Source organism: Halictus rubicundus, chromosome 3 (genome assembly GCF_050948215.1).
Source record: "Halictus rubicundus isolate RS-2024b chromosome 3, iyHalRubi1_principal, whole genome shotgun sequence".
NCBI lineage: Eukaryota > Metazoa > Arthropoda > Insecta > Hymenoptera > Halictidae > Halictus > Halictus rubicundus.
In genome coordinates, this window is record NC_135151.1 from 23,821,764 (window position 1) to 23,846,916 (window position 25,153).

General features: G+C 42.7%; 1 protein-coding gene across 2 annotated transcripts in view; it reads right to left on the reverse strand.

The window, feature by feature from the left end:
* LOC143352985 (uncharacterized) overlaps positions 1–10,983 on the reverse strand; it is a 67,559-nt gene extending 56,576 nt beyond the window's left edge. Inside the window, exon 1 of one of the 2 annotated variants that reach the window (XM_076786065.1) lies at positions 10,482–10,983. In XM_076786065.1, the coding sequence (XP_076642180.1) occupies positions 10,482–10,519 (38 nt within the window). In that variant the 5' untranslated portion in view covers positions 10,520–10,983. The remainder of the gene's footprint in view (positions 1–10,481) is intronic. The other variant, XM_076786066.1, reaches the window with a different exon arrangement.
* Between the last annotated feature and the right edge of the window lie 14,170 nt (positions 10,984–25,153).

Genomic DNA, 25,153 nt, shown 5'->3' on the forward strand with positions numbered 1-25,153 from the left:
AATTCTAGATCACGTGTTCGAGTTAATTATTTCGACTTGGATTATATCGTAGGATCGTTTACGTTAAAATTGGAAACCCGGCGCACGCCAGGCTAGACAGAAACATGAAATCAATGAGGTACACGCTTGACACAATTAATTACTGTCTCACCGTTTATCAGGAAAGGGTCGATGTTACATGCACCAGTTCCGTCCAATCGATCTTCCGGGTTCCGCGTAAGTAGCGAACGGCTCGATTCACCGGTATTCCATAACGACCGACTAGTAGAACAAGTTTCGATTCGGTACGAGACGCAAAACCGATAAATATATCGCCACGCGTTCTCTCTCTCTCTCTCTCTCTCTCTCTCTCTCTCTCCCTCTCCCTCTCCCTCTCCCTCTCCCTCTCCCTCTCCCTCTCCCGGATAATCGAGACGACGCTATTGAAAAAGTTTCCTCGATGCGAGCATCCTCTCTCGTTCATGTGTCTCGGCCATTCACGAGTCCGTCCATTCTGCGGACAATTAAAAAAAATTGCTGCGAGGACACTCGTCGCAAAGTTACCCCATTATGATAATTGCTAGGCGCAGTTAAAATTGAACCATCTTTCCTTTCTTAACGAACCGATGGACCATTGTTGGTTTAAAAACATTTCCACCTCGTGCACTTTTTAAGGGGCTACATATCTTTGGCAAAATAAAAAAGTCGTGTTTTCAAAATTGGTATATTCTTTTAGTACGATTCTTTGTTGAACACTTGTTCAACATTTTATTTTTTAGTAATAAGAAACTGAACCAATTTGGATGAAATTTCACAGTAACGAAAATGTGTCGGAAGACGACTATTGTCTCATCTTTGATAAAACAGATTTCAGGACACATACATTTTTCTTTCTTTTTGCAGACAAAAGAAGCTGGAAAATTTAAATGAAAAATTGTATATGTGTGTTCAAACAGCTGTAACTTTTTTAAATTTGATTTTTTCAAAATCGGTCTCAAATGGCTTTTTTGGGTCTAGTTTAACGTAAAATCAAAGAAATGTGTATTAGGTGTATTGCAGTTGCAGAAATGGCTTTGGAAAAATGGCTGTCCTAGTTTATGATACTTTGCTCAATTTTTCAGCAAATACTACCTACATATCTCATAATAAGATGCATATACTGATTTTTTCAAGAAACTGTTAAATTTCTCTTATTTTTCAACAGTTCAAACAGTTCAAAGCTATGTAATTTTTAAGTACGATGGTAATATTTGTAAATAGTAAATATTAATGCAATTTCGGTTAATTCGAAAGATTGATCGAATGATTGATTCCATTGAGAAATCTCGTATCAAGATTTTCGAAGAGAGTCATTGTTCGGATGTAATTGTAGTTAAGTTATTTAGAGAAACATAACAATTTAGTTGAAGAGAAGTCTACTTAAGCTGTTGAAACGAGTGAAAGAGGTCGTGCAAGTAGGTCTGAAAATTTACTTTGATAGAGCAGATCTAGTTCCTGTGTAATTAACTCGCATCTACATCGATTTCTTAGCTTTAATCAAGCCTGTTCACTCTTGTAAGAATTATTAGGCTCGTTATCGTGACTCTTATTATGCTTAATAATATATTATGCGCTTCCTTAGAAATTCTACGGGAATCATTGAATCATTCATAAGTAATAAATATAGTGATCTTTCTACAAATTACCATAAGAAAAGTTCTTGAGAATTTCACTTCTACTCCCAGTCGTTTTATATCACTGTTTTGCAATGGAAACGCCATCTCACCGGATAGTTACAGAACCTAGAGAAATTGTTCCGAATATGCATTCGAAAATTAATAAACATACTTTCTTGCAGCCACATCTTTTATTTTCAACGTTTGGCCCTGCTTTCAGAGCTTTCACAGCAGAACGTGGCGATGGCATTGGTCGAGCCGGATTTAAACTAGCTGCTGGAAAATTAGAATTTGTACGAGACGTTAACAACTTTGGATCAAAAGTGAAAATAGTCCCAATTCTCGGCATCCTAGATTAAACAGTCATCTTCAGAACCGTTTGCAGCTCTGGCTGGAATCTAGCAAAATCGGTAGCTCTCAATCAGTTCGCCAAGACTAGAATGCCGCGAGCTACGGAGATTTCGGTAAAATCGATCGTGCGAGTCCCGTCGAGTTTGAAGCCGAGATCCGAGCGGTCCATCCAGCGTGACACGGTTCAAGTTCGTGGGCCACTTCCGTTCGATCGATCTTCCGGGTTCCATGTGAGTAATAAATGCTCGACTTGCCGGTAACCGATATCGTGCAACGAGTAAAACTCGTTTCGGTGTGGCGTAAAAGGGGGCAGGCGAGCAGGCAAGGGCAGGGGTAGGGGCAGGAGTAGGGGCAGGGATAGGCACAAGCACAGGCACAGGCACAGGCACAGGCACAGGCACAGGCACGGGCAGAGGCACAAGCTGCAGGCAAGACTCGGGCCAGGGGCAGGCGGACAGGCCAGTGGAAACACTCTCTTATGGATGGTCGTGTAACCCTATAGGAAACCTTCGACGAGTTTCACTTTGCAGCTCTCCGTTACCGGGCACGTCCCGTGGCTCCCTGTCACGGATACGGTGGAACGGAGGGCTCTCTGCCAGCGCTAACCGTCTAGTCTGCACGCACCTATCGAGCGCATCCCGCTGCACTCACGGCACAGCCAGCGCAGCCGGTCGCATGGTCGCGTGTGAATGCACTTCTAACAACGCGAGCAACGCATCGCATCGCGCCGCGCCGCGCCAGCCTAATACGACCAGACGCGCGCGGCTATGGCCTTATTCTTTCTCGCAAAGTGTCACGCTTATCTTGGAGAAGCAGAGAGGACGACCGGTTGCCGAGCTATTCTCGTTCCCTTTTCGTTTTTTCTGCATCGACTGCTCCAGTTAGACAATGCTCTTCAACCGTCGATCAGACTTTGACGTTCAGTCTTTTTGTCTGCCACCAAAAGACCACGAAATATTGTTTCTACGAGGGCCAGGCAAATACAAACCGGAATTCAGGGCTGGACTTTCATACTTTTCCCCTGTCCGATTTCGAATTCCTGTAGACCCCGGTGTCCGAGGAGGACCCACGAAGAACTCGAGATTTTCCAACTCTCGTAAAGATTAAAATTGTGGAACTCAATTTTTGCTTTCACTAGTTCTCACAATTATATAGCTTTCTAACGTTCGCTAACTGTTCCGATAACAAGGAAAATCATATTTCTGAATTTCAACAAGTTCTACCTTTAGTCTACCTGTCGACGAAATTCCAAAGAGTCGCAAGCTGAAAATTTTCCTTTCACGCTATTTCCTTTGAAACGAAGCCTCGAAAGCGCTCATGCATGATTCATTAGCCGGAGGATCTCGGATGTAGGTCGACGCGGTACGGCCCAAGCCCCTTCGAAATCCATTGTCATCGAAAAGTAACTGTCCCTCCGGACGGCCAGGATAGAACACGCTTTTCCCCCGATGCAACAACGCTCCCCGTGCCGACCACGCACGGTCGGAACGGTGTTTTTAGTTTTCAGTTTTTAGCCATTTTCCCCCGCCAGCCGTCCGCATCCGTGGAATTCGACGTGACACACGATCGCCTGGCGACGATACGCGCGACGCGGCGGAAGCGCGCGAAACGAACGTCGATAAATTCCTGGTAATCGCGTTTTCTCCAGAGAAACACTCGCACCGCCTCGCCATCCGCTGTTTTTCTTCTTTTCATTGCGCGAAATACCAGCGGCCATTCGAACGGTCGTATCGGAGGCTCGATCACGGCCAAAGCTGCCTCGGTTAGCTGTAGCATCGCGCGAAGAAGACATAAAACAACGGGTCCGCGCGTGGATCGCATTCGAAATCACCGCCGAACCGATCCATGGCGTGACGAATCGCCAATCTAGCTGCATAAACTCACAGATCAACGATTTTATTACATTGGCTTAGGGCCGCGTCGAGTATGCCAATATGTACTACCAAGCCTAGGCAATACTCCCCATTTTTACAAGAACCTCGATAATTCACTCGTATATGTATTTTTGTGATTGTCCAATGTCTTTGGCAAATCGCGACTAGTGTTCCTTACTCGTCACGAGTGTATAGGAATTATCAGGAAAATTTAACAAGAAATTCTTTTAAATAATCATTTCTTTATTTTTTATTTTGTCCTCGAAATATTTGAAAATCACTAGTACGTTTTAGCTTCCACGAAAATTTTAATGTTAATAGCAATTAACGTTATTCCATGATGAGTATACTCGTCGTACAAGACTAAGAGGCGAAACAAACGGCGTAACAAGTGATCCAGGATGGTTGGCCAGATATTTTCGCGATCGCGAGCCTGGATCGTAATCGGATAGCAACGCACGCGTATCCTGGGAGATGAATCGATCTTCCGCGGTTCGCTTTTGCACGACACGCGATGATGCAGCGTTCCCGCCGTGCCATTCTCCACCGATTCAAACACGAACTTGCACTTCCAATAAAGTAAGCAGAGCTGAAAGATAAGGGAGTCTCAGCTATGTACATATGTTCGCGCGCGTGGCCTCTATACGTACAGAAAACTCCGTCCAAGGGAATTGGACTTTTTTTTTAGTGTGTTAGTGTCGCATAGCTCACCGATGACTCACGGTGTATACGAGAAAGTAAAAGCTTAATTAATTATATCGCTCCCTACTCTCGAGAGATTCACTGCAACGTGTCTCGCGCACTTTTACTCGATTCTGTTAGTTTAATGTGCAGTATAGTACGCGAATATTTCAACAAGTTTCATCATGTTCTATAAGATTTTATTTGGAACTTGAAGGTTTGGACAGTTAGGAAATTTTTACTTCGTTCCAGTTCTCTAAATTGACGTAGAATAAATACGTAGGTATATTAAGTAAATATAGTTTTGTTAATTCGAAAAACAATCAGGATCGTTGAACCGCTGGAATGAATATTCTTGACTACGAGTGACCTAGTAACTTTTCTCTTAAAATTGTCATTACCTATACAGAATGCGGTACATTAATCAAGCTTCTAAAACCTGTATCCGAGAGCTAAACTGACCTAAGCCTGTTTTTCACGAGATCATTATCATACATCAGGATTACGGACCGTGGATTAGGTGATTTTATAGACTTGCCCAGCATATAAAACTCTGATTTCTACATAATTTATCATAACTTTTACATAAAAGAAGTATACAATCTTTATATATTAACATTACATCTTCTCCGGCATAGGATAAAAGAAAAATAGAATCAAATAAAATGATAAGACAATGTAGCTAAAATTAAGGAGATAACCTGTCTTATCAACTTGGTAAAATCGATTCTTTCTCCTACTTGAATCAATACGTAAAGCACGCGTAAAGATTATGATCGTGGGAGGGACTCGTGCAACTGGTTTTTCTCGGAATAACATTTTAACCTCTGTCCGATAAAAGTAAGAAAAAAGTATTGGAACGATCAACTTGAAATTTTAACTGTACATTAGGGAACAATCATTTTATCGCTTAATCTAGTGGACGACAGATTCGGCATTGTTAGGTTCTCGTAGAGCAGCGTATTAACTCGAAACTGTAATAACCGTGTAATCGACTGAGTTCGCCGAAAGGAATTCGCCAGGCACGAGACCAGAAGCAAAACAGTCGCCACGGCGACCGCGTGGACTAACTAAAATCTGGTTCTGGGTTCTAGATTGAACAACGCAACAACCCAGTAGCAGAACTCGATCCCGTTTCCCCCATGAGGGGTAACGCGACTGGAATTAATGTCGAATGACTAAGCGGGCACAGGCCGGCCACCGGAACCAAGGAGCGCAAGCGTTTCGCGTTATCGATAAAATATTCCTCACGGTTGTCTCTACGTGCAACCCTCCGCCATCTATTCCCAATGTCTCTCCTCCTCGTTATATAATCCACGGCCTTTTAGAGAAAGACAGAGAGACAGAGGAGAGAGAGAGAGAGAGAGAGAGAGAGAGAGAGAGAGAGAAGAGAGAGAGAGCACGGAATTTTAGCGTGTTGCTCGAAGCGGTCGGAGAAGGCACGATTCGAGCCGAACGTTAGCAGGGCGTGTTCTCCTCTCGCTCGGACGTGTTCCCTCGCGAGTTTTAATGCTGTTCGTGCGATTCTTCTCTTTGTTCGGTCTCGCGACTTCCCTCTATCGCGTTATCGCAACCGTTCCAAGGGATTTCTCGTTCGTTAGAGACCCCGAATATTTCCCGCGGCGTGTCTCCGCTTTGCCATCATGCTTCCCTTGATCTTCTCATTTGTAAAATTGCCATAGCTTTCTCCGAATCCGGCGAATCTGCTTTCCGCAGCGGATCGATAGCCGAGCTCTCTTTCGCGAACTCGTCGAAACTTTCGTGTAAACGGCGAATAGACCCGATTGCGAACTTCGTAGCACAAAGTTTTTCCTATTTTTGTTTCGACGAATCCGCTTTAGGTTTTATTGCAATGTGATTTCGACCGGGCCGTAACTGTTCGTAGGAAAGGCTCTTGAGAAGTTTTAAGCACGGATTTGTCTGCGGCGGAGAGCCTCCGCGGATGAAATTGATCAAGAGCAACAACTTCGTAGCACAGTTTTGGGAACCTGAACTTTCAAGGAATAGTCGACTTATCGGATCAACTGGACCGTCGGTCGTCGGTCGTCGGTCGTGTCTGATTCTCTTACGAGGAACACTATTTGATCGACAATAAAATCGCATTTTTCTATGTAGGTCGAAAGTATGTGTCAACGAAACTCATGTAAATGCAAATTAAAAACGCTATTAGTACATAAATTTCAGCCTCGTTGATTTCTCGGAGAGAAAGCAGCTTCTTGTAGCAATTTCAATTTGCATTTTCATGACCTCGGAGACATATTACTTTCGATTTATATCTAGCGATATTATCGTCAATTGAATAGTTTTCCTGGTGTTAGTTCACAGTCATTCCGATGTGCACACAATATTTACGACAAGATTATTTACTTCCTCACTGGAAAAAAAGAAATAAATTGTAATAGTAACAGTAGCGATAGTAACAGGTGTTCAGGTTTTTAGCGATTCGTATCGTAATAGACTTCCAAAGAGATTAATTTATTGAATAATTCATTATAAACGCATGGTTCGATCGTGAGAGAGAAGAAGATATACGCTAATATTCTGCGTCTAATGAGGTCATTTAATCGGATAACAAGTTTCTTTAATTTCCTGTTCTCGTGATCGTGTCCATGTTAAGCATGTTTTTGTGCTTACTGCAAAATAAACAAAATTCACTAACGACGAAAGGAAGCTATTCGTCCTGCAGCTACCAGGAATCGTGTAGTAATTTACGCGGTTCTAATATTTGCTTTTATAATCTTCGAATGGCAATTGCAGCGTGGAGCTTTATACGTTTGTAGCTTGTGAATATCATCAAAGAATGACACAATGAAAAATTTCATTTCACTGAAACCGTACACAAAGGAAACAAAAAAAAAAGAAAAAGACTTCTTTGAACCGGCCTACAAGAATGTAAACTTCCATAAAGTCCCACAGCCAACTAAATCCACGCTCAGACGACAGTCATAATACAACTTAATCATCTCACTTTATTTCCACTCAAAGAAAGTCATTGAAGAAACGAGTTTCAGCTCTGTTCGTGCGCGTTCGGTCTCCGAGAGATGAGACTTTTCACGAACGTTTGCAGCGCGATAGTTAAATACAAAGACACGGCGATCCCTCGCAAGTTACGCGCACCACGACACATAACTTTCATAACGGGGAGAGAGGGGGGTATAGAAAAATATTGGGAATTTGTGGTGTAAAAAAGGAAAACTGCAATGAAATGTGGCCTTGGTCGTTGGCAAAGAAGCCCGATAACCTAAGACATACGGGTTCCAGCGGGTTTATTCGTAATGATTTTTCATGGCCTTCGATAAATCGGGTGCGTCATTCTGATATTCAAATGAGCCAGGGACACCGACCGAGAAGATAGGCACGAAGAGACAGCGCAGAGGGAGAAAGAGAGGGGCAGAGAGAGAGAGAGAGAGAGAGAGAGAGAGAGCCAACGAGCAGGGGGGAAAAGAGGGCTAGAGAGAGAGAGAGGGAGAGAGAGAGAGAGAGAGAGAGAGAGAGAGAGAGAGAGAGAGAGAGAGACGAGAGAGAGAGGGAGGAGAAATAGAGAATGACTGCACTCAGGTCCTTTCGTTACGGAGCGAAGCCGCGGTCAATGGCTGCGGTATCCGCAGGTTCAAGGAAAGCGGGCTGGTCCGATTCGACACCGTGTCGTTCTGGGGGAGCTGAACAGGTGACGCGCTCGTGAAAATGCAGGTTAATAGAATACCGTCTAGAAAAGTCTCGGTATTACCGGCATGCGTCCTCCTATAATTACCGGCATGCGTCCTCCTATACTGAAATCTTCCACGACGTTCGAAAACGTTCTTCCCACTTGGCCGCCTATCCACTATGTACTTAACAATAAATACCTATCTTATATTTTGATATCAGCTTGGTTTTATCCTGAAATCAGTTTTAGCCACGACACGAAAAGAAATGAAACTTTTTAATAAGTCGTGATAGAATCTATTATACGCGAACTTTTTTAACAAAGTTCTGAACAGAACGGATAAAGGAATATTCTTAAATATAAAAGTTTTGGTTTAAATAAAACTAATAAGATATAAAAATAAAAGTTGTTCTACACTATCCTACCGAATAACGTATATTGTTTATCAATGTGCTAAAAATTCCCAGATATTAATAAAATCATAACAATATTAAATGATTATTCTAGTTAAATTGATATTCTGAATACGTGATTTATTTACGTGATTTTCATACTATTCATTTAATAAATTTATGAATTGTTGAAACTATTCTATGCGTGAAGGATCTGATTATCCGCAGACCTACGGAGCACTAAAAGTCACTGTTTTACATTACTTTATGAAAATAACTAGAACGTGTCTATCCAAATTTTTAGCCATTCTTTTTGTAATATTGGGTTCGAACGAAAGTTCGTAACATATTTTTAAATTAAAATTCCAAGATAAACTTCAGATGTTTATTCATAGAGTTATTCGGTAACATATCTTCCATTCCGTTCTACCACTTTCTGCCATTTTTCTGGTAACTTATCATGTTATCGAATAAACCTATAAACGAATATCTTAATTTTATCTTTGAATTTTAATTTAAAAACACCATAAACTTTCTTTTCAACCCAATATATAGCCAAAGTAATATATTCGTTGAATAATTCCTCATGGATCTTTACAATCTCGGTAATCGTAGATCAAAAATATTAGAACCCGTAATTTTCGCGAACCCCGTAAATCTAGCGTTAAACATATAATTATTCCAAAACACGGATCAATACTTTGAAGCGCCGGAGTAGAGTGGGTAAGAAAATCGAGCTGAAAAAGGATCGCAGGTACTAATTTCCTTGGCGAAAGGTAAAATTTGCAATCGAGAACGCACGAAAGGCGGTGTCAACACCCGATCAGTTTCCGTTCAGCCGCGTCGAGCGCGAAGCGCTTCGAAATTTGGGCGTCGCGGCGGCGGCGGCGACGACAGCGGCGGCGGTGCAGATGGAAACGCCTGGCGCGATGAGTTCCGAGCGGTCAAGGATGCCTGGCCGGTCTTTGAAACGGGGACGATAACCGCGGGACATGAAATCGTACTCTAGAAGCCAATTGTTTCGTAGCAGCCGGGGCGTCTATTGCCGCAACGAATCCCATTGTTGCCAGCTCTTTCGTAAGCGTGTAAACGTGTTCGGAACACAATTTGCACCGGATTAGCCTTATCGATCACACGCAACGAGTCGGTAATTCTCCCGTCCTCCGCGGACTCGAAGATTCGATCAATTTACCCGTCCCCGGAACACCGTCGTGTCGCGTCGCGCGGACGCTGCTCCCTCGACAAACAAGAAAAGATAATTCCATTTTGAAGCCATTTATCGGTCCTGAAGTATTTCAACAAAGTGGCCAGACGTGTTTGACCATCTCCTTCTTTTTTTTTTTTTTTTGACCAAGTCGCACGCGGCCGGGAGAGCCACGGAGCCGGTCGATCGCACGGAAGCAATTTTGAAAGCCCGTGAAATCGATTCGAGGCACAGGAAGTGGCCGCCGGGTTTCTGTGTCGGCGCGGCGCGGCGCAGAGCGGTGCGAAGCGGCGTTCCGTGAACAAACATTGGACAAAAACGAAACACGGTTAGGCGCGTATCTGCCAATCGGGCACGGTGCACTAGCCCTTGGAAGAGCCACCGCGACATCGACGTCCCTCGCACGATATACGAACCCCGAGGTGGTCCGCTGCATAGCAACAAACCGGCCGATCGATCGGCAGCCGCGAACGTTTTCGGGCAGAATTTTCGGAAAGTAGATACGTTGGCCAATAAGAACGTAGAGAAAACAGCGTGCACGATGCGTGGAAATCCGTGGAGGACGGTCGAAGAAGGACGGGTCACGGGTCACGGGTCACGGGTCACGGTAACAATCTAGGGTGAGGGTGAGGGTGATGGTGACGGGGAGGGGGGGAGGGGGTAGAGGAGTATCGATCTTAAAAGTGTTTGTTCCCATACCGGTGCATGAAGGCGGCAGTCGACATGTTATTATCCATGGGGTGGTTCCATAAATCGCAACGCTTCTGTGGCAGCACGGCTTTTTAACACTCGCCCGTTTTCCCGCCGTGATCCTCGAACCGCTTCCAACCCGTTTCCAACCCTTTTCCACGCGGAAAACGCACAAACAAGGCCGCGCGAGCAATCCACCTCGCACGGGGGAAGGGGGAGGAGAGAAGACCCTCCTTTCGACTTTGCTCCACCGATCTACCAGCACCCGTGCGAACCTTTCGAGCGACGATGCCCGACGACCGTGTATCACCCGACCCGACCCGTGCCGTGCAGTGCCGTGCCGTGCCGTGGGAGGAATACCCGCGGAGAACCCGTCCGTGGATGCCGACAACCGTTCGCCAACACCTGCACAACTTGGCAGGTTGAAACCGACGGCTGAACTGAAGTCAGAATGCGCATTCGTCGGTTTCCATGGTAGTGGCCCGACGACGATGGTGGTGGAATCGCCGGGTGGTGGTGGTGGCGACGGGTACGTGGTAGTGGCGACGGTACAAGGAGAGAGACTCTCGCTGTTGCCGGTGGTGCCGGTGCCAGTGCCAGTCCCAGTCCCAGTGCCAGTGGTAGAGCTGGTGGTGGTGGTGGTGGTGCACTGGAGGAGCTCCAGTAGCTGCGAGCCATGGTGGGGATTGACAGGACAGACGGTCTATACCCGGCTTTGGCGGGTTTACAACCAGGTGCTGCCAGGGTACCTAAGGTTCCATTCACATGGCCCATGGTCGATGAGCTCTTCGAGATCGATCACGACCGTACGACCTGTACATCCGTGGTTACGGTCTGGATTTTCCGAAATTTTTTCTTACGGGAATCCCCGCGAACTTTCCTGCCCCGTGCGGATTGATTGAGCAGCTTGGGCGTGGCAGGATTTTCGAGCGGTGGTAGGGAGGGATTATAGGGTGTTTAGCTTTTCTTCGTCGTCTTTAAACATTTTTATACAATCTCGTCGACAACGATCGCTGTAGATTTTTACTCTCCTGGATAATTAGAAATTTATTTAGATCCGAGGCAGAAAAATGTGTACTGCAACCATGAAGTCTGATTACACTAGACCTCTGTATAACGAGATGAAAATTTTTTTTCGAAAAACTGTATATACCGGGCGAGTCTCGTAACACGACGACTTCAAATAACTCGTAAGTTATTTGTTGTACGAAAATACTTTTCAAACAAATGTTGCATGGTTTCCAAAGGGACATGTAGTACCGTCATCTGTTTTTTTTTATTATTTTGCCTTTTCATCGAGATACGAAGGCTACTTTCAGCTTTTTCCTAAAACCGAAAATGTTCCAAAGAAGCTAAAGGAACTTCATATTTGCAGTTGTTGTGCAATATAGTAGCGAAAATCGCTACTTGCAGTCATTCGCAGTTTTATAGGTAATTTTCTAAAAGTCATGGACTACAGACTTTCAAATATTATAAAATAATCGCCGGTAGATAATGCGTTCAACAGTATTGTTAAATTCTTCTCGTGGTTTTACCAGTTTGTGCTACACCTACTCGCTTTTCTCATAAACGCATAAAATCCGCAGTGTAGTCGTTAGCTATCAAGTTATTTTATAAATGGGACAGTATATTCGATTAACGTTTGCCCTTTAAAATTCAAAACCATCGATGATCGAATTGAAATTCTCTTTCACACAGATTGAATCGGTTTACTCGTGCCATTAATCTTTTAAAATGCCTTCCAATTGAAAAGCACCGATCATTGACCAGGGCAATAAGAAAATCTGCTGGACAGAGAATACCGATCAAATTAAAAAATGCATAAAGCAATTCCAACATTTATTCTTTTCGAACGCCAATAGTACGTTCGGAAACAAATATTTTCTCGGCCCGTAGCTCTCGAATGATTAATTCGACTACTATTAATTTGAGTCCCACTTTAATAGCAGGACATTATTAAGATTAATGGCGGTGATGTATTTCATCGCGACGATTCACGCGATTCTTTTCCTTTCACCTTTTTTCTCTTTCGTCGTCGCCTCTCGTTTTGGAGACGAGACACGCGCGCGCGAGCACTGAACTTTAATAACTTTCTTGTAGGCGTCGGACGCGGTTACAGCATCGCGATACAGCGAAACCACGCAAATATGTTTTCCTCCCGGCGTGTCTGCCGTCTATCATGTAATCAGTTATAAAACGATCCGCCCTTTTCCTCTGGCTTTTCACCTGTGCGGTAACCTGGTCGAGCGTGAGCCAACACTTGGCGCTCCGTGCCGATACGCTCGTCAAATCGGTAAACGAATCTCGGCGCAGGTTGCTCCCATCCAAAATATTTCCTTCGACCGTGTTTGTTCGGCTCGAATCGCGTAGATGAATCGTGGCTAGATAAATCTTTCCACCCATGCTTCTCGGTCGTTAATTGAAAACGAGATTCTGAATTCTCCTACCAATTATTTGTTTGTCTTCGAATCTCGTCGGAGCTGCGGTTTCGAAGATTCCTTTGAGTTCCCTATGCTAACAATCCACAAATACGGGGCTGCTTACAATTAGTATTGTATACACGACCCATTAGCTTGTATACATACTTGGTTCCAAAGAAAATTACTTTGTTGCGTCACAAAAATAGTTGGACTTTTCTGTCAGGTTTTCTTAAACATTTAAAATATGATTTTCAAATAAAACCTCTAAATAAAATACTTAAAGCCATGCTTTAATGGCAGCCATGGCTTTGTTTATTTATTCGTCAATTTTATTTTATTTATCCTGAGATCTTACGTTTTGTTATTCTTTTGTTATGTGTTAGTTAACATAAACCCTCTTTGAAATGTAGTCGCAAAATCTTACAGATTAATTCACAAAAGTGACAAGAGGTGCAACATTTCAAGAATGTGACTCACTATCGGCCAAGCGTATACCGCAGTCACATGTATATTACCATAATCACACACAACTTTAACACGTTCTTCTCGAAGAAGCGTTTTAAAAACTGGTTTCCATGATTTCTGAGTAATGACTTTTTGCTATCAAATTTTACATACGTGGATGCAGAATAAATTTTGTTATCCTTCGTAGAAGTTTAAATTTGCTCGATGGATTCTGTTTTTGTTTCATTCTATAATAGTACAGAAAGGAACCATACTCTTATAAATTAATGGAATCGTGTAGAATGATACACCACGGGAAACACATAAAATATCATAATTTTTTGTCTAAAAAGTCTCTTGAAAACATCGCCTGCACAGGAAAATAACCCTTAAAAGTTAAATCATTTGCAAGTTAAACGAAGATTGTTAAAATAATGATTAAAAATAATATAGAAATAATAAGAAAATAATAAGTTGAACTTTTATCGGTTTCCTGTATGTAATAGACTGGGTAATAGATTGTCATCCATTACCGATAACCTTAATATTGATAGCACTGAATTATATCACTATAAACATTATGTAGTACCGTGTACCGTCCAGTATAAGGACTGATGTCTAAATAATCGATAGAAGAGCATCGGAAACGGTAAACTAGAAAACTCGTTAATTCGTCCCGGTGAACAAGTGAATCACAATTTCCTCGGAAACTACAGTTTCGGATCATCCCGATAACAGCCGAAGCTCAGGTTCTCAATGCTCTCCAATTTCCTTTCAACATCTTCGCTGTCTCGTTCGCGTAACAGCTTGTTCACTTAAAAATGTAAGCTCAGCTTCGAACGGTATCATTTTCTCAATCTTCTACTTCTCCATCCCTGCGTATAAATAATTCCGCCGTTGCTAGGCTCCTCTTTGTCCGAATTCCAGTCGACGTAACAAGGAACCGAATGAAAAGACGGTGCTGCGTCTTCAAAGAACTCTGCTTGCACCCGGCCCCGCGTAATTCCAGATTTTTCCGTGCGATGACATATGTCCTCTGGATTCATTCGTCAAGCGAATCGCCCTTCGTTTCCCGTGGCTCCTGGTAAGAGAAAGCAAAGATCGACAGAAAGAGGGGAAGAGAGAGAGAGAGAGAATTGAGAGAGGTCACAGAGACGGTTTCCTCCGAGCCACCCAGCCCCCTCGTTATTACTTCCTTTTCCATTTAATCCCGTCATCTCCGTTGTTCCTCGGTCTTTGCTTTTCCCGGTCAGTCTCTGACTCTTGTGGAGTCTCCAGACGAGCTCTGCTCCACTTTCCGCCCCGCGAGACGAACGTTCCATCGAACGGGAACGCACCACCGGACGATGCACGGTGGTCCAAAGTGCCACCAAAACCTGGAGAAAACTTAAATAGTCGAATCAATGAAATTTATACATTCCTAAATGTTCGGACTACTTCAAATGTATAACTAGACGAATTTTATCCATTTATGACAAAATAAATACAGTCGAGACATCAGAAGAATTGAAAAGTGCTGTTGCATTATTTTCAACCAGTCAAAATGACTGGTCCCTAAGTTTTTCTTTCACAATTACTGACATTATAAAAATGTTTTCATCAGAAATGTTTGAATCGAACTTCTTTCTTGGAGCACACGTTAGGATAAAAACGGTACCAGGTTTGAATAGATGTAGTCTTGTCATTATTACAAAGCAATATATGTACATACATACATCAGTTGTATTTGTTACTCGGTAATTCTAGTGTTAAACATATTAAAAACGAAAATAATCTTTCTATTTCTCGCTCCGGTTTGTTGCGATTCAGGTAGAAGATTTTTATTTCGCACGGAGAGCCGCAGTCCAGTTATAACGATAAATGTATAACCAACATGACAATGTCTGTCTACGTATTTGTAACTTTTCGTCTCGTTTATCTGCAAACTCAACGGTTGAAATGTGAGGAATGAAATATTTATTTTCGAGGTTATGGATACATTTTGGGGATTTGTGACCACCGGACGACGACGGACTCGAATACATTTTTGCAGACGGACCCTGTCGAACGGATTCGCTATCGTGTTCCGCGCTTTTTTACATTGGCAAGTAACGGCGCGACGCAAATATTTGACAAGACCGCCGCTTTCGCAAAAAAACATTTTGACCGGAATTTGCTCGATTAATTGATACGCCGCGCCGCGCCGCGCCGAGCCAGCCGTAGCCCAAAAGTGATCGCAGCGAATTAAATCTCGCTGTTTGCTCCGGGACTCGACTCTCCCTTCATCCGGTCGATTAACTCATTGATTTGCTTGCGATGTGTGTACTTTGTTGGGAAACTGTGGTGTTTAACTTTTATACTTTGTTCGAGTCAGTACTGTAGGATGGAGGATAGTTTTCTGTTTGTTCTTTGTACGACATGGGTGATTTATGTATTCTACATGATTGCTAGTTATGAAATTGTTTTACTTCGGAGCTTTACGAGAAAACTAAATAGTATAAGGCTAATAACCTTTTCACAGCGTAATCGCATAATTTAACCGATTTAATAAAATTATAACCATACAATACAGTTCGTTAACCCTCCGTATGGTGTGCCGGGGTGATTCGTGACCCGTCGCGGTAGCGTCGCGGATAAGTTTGAGCGACAGAAGATATAATTCTCAACAAAGTCAACAAAGTAAATTGACTTTTATATCGGCCTTGTACTTGACCTTTGCACTCGGTCAAGCTTCATATTATCGATTTAGCTGTCCAGTAGACAGCAATCTTTGCAAATTCTCTAAAAGTAATCCATATGTCACTCGCGTATCGTTTCTTGTTAACGAAATGCTTGTAGTTGGTAACTTTTATAGTAATCCTCGTTCTATTTTGACATAGTGCCACATTTTCCTCGCTTTTCAAACATCTAACTTTGGTGGAACAACCACGATACCCGCATGGAGCTCCTGGTGCTCGTGGTACTCTTGGCATCCAATGCATACACCCCTGTGTACTATTCAGATCAATTTGGCTCTCCGCAATTCGTCATTCTCCGCTACGAAACTTTACAAATCAATTTTACACACATCGGTTTTACCATGTGAAGAACATTTGATTCTCCTGCCTTGTAAGTCGAGATAAAATATTATTCTCCAATTGCAAATAAGAAAAATTAAAATTCTGGACTGGCCAGCGAGATCTCCGCATCGTAACATTATCGAAAATATCTGGGGAAGAGCCAAGAGCCGACTATTTTTAACTCTCGACGAACTGAAAGAATGCATCGAACATGGATAGAACCAATTAAGGCGGACAATAAAGAATTATAGAAATATCTGCCCAAACGAATAATTTACCTGATTAGAAATAAAGGAAACTGGTAAATTCTTCTTGTACGTTCCATTTTTAAACACACGTCCTATCATGTCCCATCAATTTGTGTTGAAAATTTACATATTTGCGATAACACTTTGGTTCAACCAAATAAACAAAAACAATGGGAAACGATGCAAGGTCACGAAATTTCATCGATGTTATCGACTGAATAAAAATGAAAAGATCAATAGGGTGTCCTATCTTTTTGTCCCCGAGTGTATTACTCGCAGCATCTTCTATATGGTACACAAATCGAATTCACGAACACGAAGACACGAAGTTGCGTCTTGTGCAGAATCGAGAGGGCGAAGACACCGAGGCGAGGCGAGGCGACCGAACTGGAACGAGAATCCATAATCCTCGGTGTCGCCGTTTAAAAAGACATAATTGCTTCTGTCTAACCCACCTGATCCGCCCATTGCCGCATTATTCCGGTGTAAAATGTCGGTGCAACGCGTATTGCAAAGCGGCGCGTACACCGGAGCGTCTCGTCGCCAACAATGGCTACATGATGCAAACGCGGCTACGATATTAGCGTTGCATAATAGTTCGGTCTCAGGGCAATTGCATTGGCCTACTCGTACTCGTGGCCGGCTCCCGAGTTCGAGTACAATTTAATTTGCGAGCGGAGCGCCTCGGCTGACAGCTCCCGGCCCGAAGTGCTCGGTGCTCCCTCGGTTTCACCTGGACGACTCGACTCCCCCAAGTTCCGGCCTATTCGGATTTAATGCTCGAGACGAAATCAATACGCAGATATCTCCTCTGCTCTCGGTATTTCCCTTCGTCCGTCCCTGTATCCCTGTATCCCTGTATCCCTGTGCTTCGCGTTTCCGTTTCTCTCTCCACCATCGCGTCGTCGCACCGTCTTCGACGAACCGATGTCAGCGGCGCGGAAACTGTGCCAATAAAACCAACAAAAAGAAAAGAAGTCACGTCGCGCCGCCGCGCCGCCGCGCTGGAAACGTCGAAAGACGTCCAACGACGTACGAAATCCAATTTTCAAGGTACTCAGACATGCAAATCTCTTCGGGAAACGGTGCCTGATTAAAAATTCTTGTTCTACAGTCCGAGCATCACGAAAGATCCACGAGGAACATTTCTCGCTGTGTTTTCAACGAATTACATATTCATCGTTGCAGTTTTTTCGTCTTGATTTAAGAATGTTGTCTTATAGGTCGATATCGTGCCAGAGGACTCTTGGATTCTGGTAATGCGAATTCGCGAGAACGATGGTTGTCGCACTTTCTGACCGAAGAGTCACTTCGGAATATCCTATTAGTATAGAGTACAGGGAGTTGGAACTCTTGCAGAAGTTCGAGCCACTTGTCGCAATGGTTGCAGAAGAGGCAGCACTCGAATCACTGGATTCCATATTTTCCATCAGTATGAGCAACTGACTGCCTCTCGGGAGTCGGTGGAATCGACTCTCTACATCTATCGATTTCGATATGTTTACTACATTTCTAGAACGTGCAACACCGAATCCAAGATTTGAATCATTTCATAACATTCGTTTGTTCTTTAAGGGTGTTGTCGATTTTATTCGGGAACGTTCGACCACCTTTAACGTTAGAAACCACCGAGTCCGTTAAAACGGCGGATTTAATAATAATGAATTTTTAGTAGACGCTTCGCAAGACCGTTGAATATGCGTGATACGAGGCTATACAGAAATTTATATTTTCACCTGCATTCGACAAGAGGCAGTAGTTGAGATTTTGTTTTCGTATTTTATGACCGGGTTTCGCAAATCGCGTTTCTACGTGCTGCTTCGAGTATGGAATTGCTCCCACTCGCACATCAGTCGGTATAACGACCTTTCCGGTGCAAAAAGGGGTTGCTACGCTTAACCGTTCTCATTACTCTCGTGATTCGACTCTCGCCGCGTTTCCTTTCTTTCAGAATTAAACTCGGATTAAAGGGTCAACGTTTTCCAGCAGGTGTTAGAGTAGAACAATATTTTAGTCGTTCAATCTGAACTTGGATCAAACAACTCGAGTTGTTCTTTTTCGAGGAAGCAGAATTCCAACCGATTGTAAAATAAAACATACATCTAAAATAAAATAACACTCACACTGTGCTTCATTCTGTGTTTTTTTTTTTTTTTTTCATTAGTATAAACACTGCCGATTTCTGAAACTCCGTACAATTTTTAAACAAGATATAATCTTGCTATGTTTGTTACAAGAGAGAATATAGTATCGTTATTATTAAAATCTTCTGTATATTGTTTAAAAATTATTCGAACTCTCGGAGACCAACTGTACACTATTATCAACTTATTAAACTTATTAAACGAAAAAATCAATTTCGACTGAATTTCTATTTCTCAGAATTCACTCAGAAAGTTTTTATATTACATAGAAATCCACAGCATAGTAGCATAGTAATCGGTGAAGCAGTATGATCGTTTTAGCAACGACAAAGGCTAACTTTTACTAGCTTCCGGGTGTAGATCATGGCAACGCAGTCTTCGTCACGCGTCTGAAAAATATATGATATCGTTACCTTACCCGAGGACACGTTAGTTACGAAACGTCGGAACAATTTCTCAAGAGGCCGTATCAACCCGTATTCTGTCTACACCCCGAAGCTATGTACCAGCAGTTTCAGTCTCGGGGACGCAGTTCTTCGGATACGCAAAAATCTGCGTGTAGCCAACGATTCTGACTGACAAAATATCTGTGTACGTGTCAAAAAGCGAATGAGATTATTAATAATTATACGATCAAGTGAAAAATAAAAAACTTTTTAAATAATTAAAATATGTATATATTACGTGTACGTATGAGATGTATTATATGTTATCATGGTAAAATGTTTTGTTTACCAAATCAAACGCAAAAGTCCAAATATCTCGAAGAACAAGCCACACGTATCTCGTCATCTTGAAATAATTATAAAGCAATAATTGAATCGTAATAACGATATACGATAAGAGTTGCTGCATCTTGCGAGAAAGGCATGTACCGATTGATCGGTATGTATTGGTAACTCGTGACACAATGTTTAGCAATGCACGAGATTGAACTTTTCCTAGAAAATACGTCCCTGTATTTGGCTGTAGAGGATTTTTCCCATTTCAATAAATGGGATAAAAGCGATTGTTCAACTGAATTCTCGTAGCAGAGTTTCAAAATATAAGAACGAGCATCCAACGCAAATCAAATGTCGTAGGCAAAACACGCGATCAGAAATTTAAAACATGACACGTGGTTATAAAATCGACATAGTTTTCACTGTCAAAGTACCAGGTGCGAACTGCATAGCCGTGGGAGCAATACGTCAAGATCTCGCAAGCGTTGCAACTTTAATCGACAAGATATTCGGTCGACAAACTACACCGTTTGATAGACATGTTAAACGTGTAGGGTGGATCATGTAATTGGAGTCACTTCGTTCATTGCGTGCGTAAATTATTCAATAAACGATACTTCCGGTAAGAGTCGAGTGGTCTTGTGAGGGACTTTAAGACTTTTTCTTAAATTCTTTTAATTTAGCTAACTCTTTTTTTTATATCAAAAATCTCTTGAATAAGAATGTACTTTTACACCTGATAATGGAAATGAATTGAACAATTTAATACGTGTTCTCGTTCGAACCGTGCTTTACAGCGTGCACCATGCACGCGGTGCGTTCTAGAGCATCATTTTGCGGCGAATCGCAGCGAATCCGTTGATCGCGTTTCCCAGCGCCTGATGGAAAAGGTAATATCGCGTCGAGCGAGTTGGCTAGATACACAGAGCGATACATACATACGGGGAAGACAGTTTTACGAATGACGATGGCGCGCGGCGTGCGCGTTCGCGTTCGCGTTCGCGTTCGCGGGTGAATAACGAAGACGAGATTCAGTTTTTCCCGAAGTAGGATCGCGTGTGGAAGAGACCGACACCGGCACCGGGGAGAAAAGAATGGAGGGAAGCAGACTGTACGTGGGTACTCGTGGAGATCGGACCGCGGGACGAGTGGCATTATCCCCGTCGGTGTGTTGCGATTCATTCGTCATTGTCCGAGGGGGCTCTTTGTGGCAACGCGCGGGAATGGTTCACCGTGTGCGCGTATACCGAGCTTATTCGGCGGAGAAAATAGTCGCGGCCGAGTATCATGAGCGCACGCATGCAGCACAAGCGCGTGGGATTACGACACCCGCTCGCACTCGCCGCGCGATGCGGCGCGCGGCGCGGCGCTCGCTGCACCGTGAAAACTCGTCTCGGATCGAGTGCGCATGTGGGCCGGCATAGCGTCCATCCCGTGGCACGCTAATATCAAATAAATAAAATTCCAAGTTTCGTTAAGCCTCGTTTACATCAGGGACTTCTACCCTTTAAAATGTAAAATACCGGTATTTCTCGGTTGCATCTTCGAAACCGTTTTATACGGTCATATATCGGTAATTTGTTAGCAAATAATAGTGTAAAACATCGCTTATCTTATAGAAAACACACTCTGTATATTCACTGTTTATGTAGCCCGAAATAGTCTAGTTATTGTAGTTGGACCATAATAGTTTTGGAAATAAAAACTTGTTCCGTAACCGTTGTGACAAGGGGATGGTGAATAAACGAAGCCACCGTTTTACAAATACTTGGTTCACGCAAGTTACATACGTCCCACTGTATCCGAAAAAGTAATTAAGAGGCCGTGAGAATGCTCTCACGCAAGCAGTTAAAAACTAAAGCTCTCCAAACAAGAAATTCTATTCGGTAGTCGTTCCCTTTGAAGGATTCGTTTAGGAGACTCTTTACAAAGGTTTCACCCTCTCCTCACGCCTTACTTGTCGACAACCCCGAAGGGTAACCCTAAGAACCACTCTATACGCCTTGAAACATCCCCACAAAAATCTACATACGTTTCTCCGACAACCGGACTCGTTCTCAGCGGGACCCTTTTTCAATATCGAAAACCGAACCTCCTGTACCACGAGTGCTGTCATGCTATCGAACCGGTACGACAGTTATTTTTAACCCTTTGACTTCTGCACACCATAGCAACCCTGACGAATAAGCCCAGAATTGACTACGCAAAATCAGATTATTATGTGCGACACGGTTTCATGCACTTTCTAGCATTTCAACATACCTATGAAAAATCCCATAAAGTCGTACAGAAAGAAACCGCTGGTAGGGCGTTCTCCCTGAGGGGTTATGAAGAAAATGATTTCCACCAATGTTAGTTAATGTTAAGGGATTGCAAAACTGTTGGCACCGTTGTACAGACCCAGAAGGTAACTGCTACGCAGGCAATGAAACTCAAATTTAGTTTATTTCCTATGCTCTATGTATAGCGATGGTCAGCAAAGCCGTTCAATTTTATCTGATAACATCGCAAGGAAGTCCGGTTTCTTTTTTATCGCACCTCGTGTATGAACTGCCGGGCTCCCAACGAGTTCGCATAAACGGAACTGTACGCGGTCGATTTGAAACTCGACTTAAAATTCGAACGGCATGGTTGTTCGGTCACATTGGCCCGTGCCCAACTGTTACAAACAAGGCAAGAGAATTGATAGATCGGAAGCAAACGAGGGAAAGGCTGATGAGAACGCTCGGACAGAGAGAATCATGCGGCACGCACGAGTCGACGGAACGCCTTTTGAATGGCAGCCAGTCACGCCTTGGAGCAAAGACGCGCGCAGGGTGACGCACGCCGCCGCGCCGCCCCGCGCCGCGCCGCGCCGGGGTGAATAAACTGAAAGGGAAGAAAGGTCGTCGAGACGCGGAACGATGACACACGCGAGAGCGGAAAGTAACGAACGCGACCGAGCCACCGCACCGGGGGAAAGTTGTTAATGGAATAATTATTACGTGGCTCGGTAAGTAGACTGCGGAATTCCATGCAAACTTACATTTTTCGCAGACTAATTTACGAGAAAGAACACGCCACTGAGAAGTGGCTCCTCCATTCCGGATGCTGTTAGGCACCGGGATCGAATCAAATCCTTCAATGAAATATTTCAAATATCGCTGAACTAATTTACGAGAGAGAACGGGCTGAAGTAGCACCTTCGTTCCGGATGCTGTTAGGCGAGGGATAAAATCAAATCCTTATTACTACTCTTCATCGAGAGATTTGACATTTCTCTAGATTGATTCACGAGGGAGAAAACTGAAGTACCTCCACCATTCCGGATACACGTTGGCATTGGATAAAATCAAATCTTTATTAATCTTTGTCGAAAGAGCTACAATATCTTTTCTGTCTCTTGTTCGGTTAAAATCATATTTTCGAAGCGAGCCAGAGCTGAGACAAATCATAAGTGCAAATTTGACAATCGATTCGGGAACAGCGATTTTCTTAAGATTGAAACAGCGGAATCATACTTAATAATAGGAATTTGGTTAAAATCGGTACGTATGTATACCTTTTATACTGTACAATGAGAATAATCTGGGGAAATAACGATTCTATACTCGTCAAAATTTTGGGGAGTATTGTACATACTGTGTGGGGTGCGGAAAGTTTTCCGAGTGACTGTACGGCTTGCCCTCGAGGGGTGGAAAATTTGGCAGGAACCACCTTACACATGTGGTCTCCTGCATCTTTCAGAGTGTGCTTGTGCGATGTGAATCGAACGTATTGTTTCATAAAATGACGAATACGCTGCAGACAGGGGGAAACTTTAGAAGTTAAAGATGATGTAAAGCAGTGTAATACATTTTGAATCGTTCGAATAACCAAGTAAATACCGTCACATTCATTTCTATCGAAATGATTTCTTTTCGTAATTTAAATGTTTCTCTTGGTCCACAGGTCAACGATCAGATATGTTCCCCTTTATCCTTTAATATTGCTCCGTTAGAATATTGCGTATTCCGAACGTGCACGTCTTGCACAGTAGAATGGGGGTGCAGTACCTGTCAGACAAATCAATTTCCTCTCTAACAATACAAGCACGATAATATACATGTACATTCCAACTACTTTTTGCCATTACACAATTTTGTGGAAATTCGCAGTGTCAAATTGGAATGATTTTTTTTTTTTTTTTTTTTTGTAATTACTTTCGTTCAGTTAAATTTAATGATAAACGTTGCTTTACAGAAATGACACCGTTCAGTTTACTTCGATTTTCCACGATTTTTATCACAATATATGCTTCAACGAGGATTCTTCCATTATCCATGAATGAAATTTTTACAGTTTCAACAATCGTCGAGTAAAAGAAAAGACTGGTTATTTAACCGTGGTAATTTTAACCGACAGTTAATATGTATATTTGAAATTGGAATTGTACAAGTTACGGAGAAGTATTTAGATATTTGTCAAAGCCACGCTACGACGTGCACCGATTGACGTTTTCGAGTACGACTGTACCAACGCTCGATAATTAAACGGAAAATAAAAAGGAACCCGATAAAGTGCGACGCAGGTTTATTTTGGCGAGGCGCCTGAATTACTGGGACCCGTCGTGCTTTAATGCAAGGAGGTGTGTAGCCCGATGACAAAGGGGTGAATAAGCCGTGGGCAAACATATAGCTGGGGATCGTTGTTTGACTCACAAAGTTCGAAGCGGTAAACTGTAGTTAGAACGCCAGACAATCACTCGGTGTATATATGTACATTCCGCAATATACAATACTCGTGCTAAAGCACGCAAACGGATCTTTAAACTAGATTTTCTCGAAAAGAAAGAAAGACTCAAACGAAAAAATTGTATTCTTTATTTTCGAGGTGTTTTTTCCATGTAGAATCACCCTCTTCTCGGTTGTAATGATATATTCAGAAGTAATAATATATTCGAATGACTCAAAGCGAGGTGAGTTTACAACAGAAGGTATCGTAAGGATGTATCGATAAACGTCCAATTCTATCTGTTGCAAAACCACCATACTTGTTGCCTTTTTAAATAAGACAATATCATAAGAAATCAGATACGTAACAAAAGATTCTTAGGAAATGAAATACATAACAAAAAATGTGTAAAAAGCGAAGCTGCCACTTCTCAATTATTGCTAACTTCTCCAAATGGTACTTTTCCTTATTCTTTAACACTCATTGCAATGTGTATTTGCTATCTTTTCCAAGAGCACACTGTGTATTTTCGTGAAATATCAGTTCTTTCAGACCGTAAATTTCACAGATATTGATATCTACGGGTAGTACTAGCATCAAGATTGTAGTCGAACATTTTCATCGTAGGCTGTGTTAGTTTCCAATAGCGAATAGTTGGTTCAAATCTCTTTTGATCAAATTTTTTGTTGTTTGTTGATTGAAGAAAGGATTATCCGATGGTGCCGGGAAAATATTTCTTGCTACCGCTGTACTATCAATGACCGTCTGGAATATCGACGCGCACCGTTGTCTGTATACTATACGGCTCGGATTGGTCCACCCTGTCTTTGTATCGAAGGCTCGCAGCATGCTGGCTGTTTCCGAAACAATGCTACGTACGCCCTCTCATTACCGAAGATTGTGGCCACGTTCCTAGACTTTTATTCTTGTTTTGTTTTGTTTTTTCTTCTTCTTCTTTACGTTTCTGTTTTGT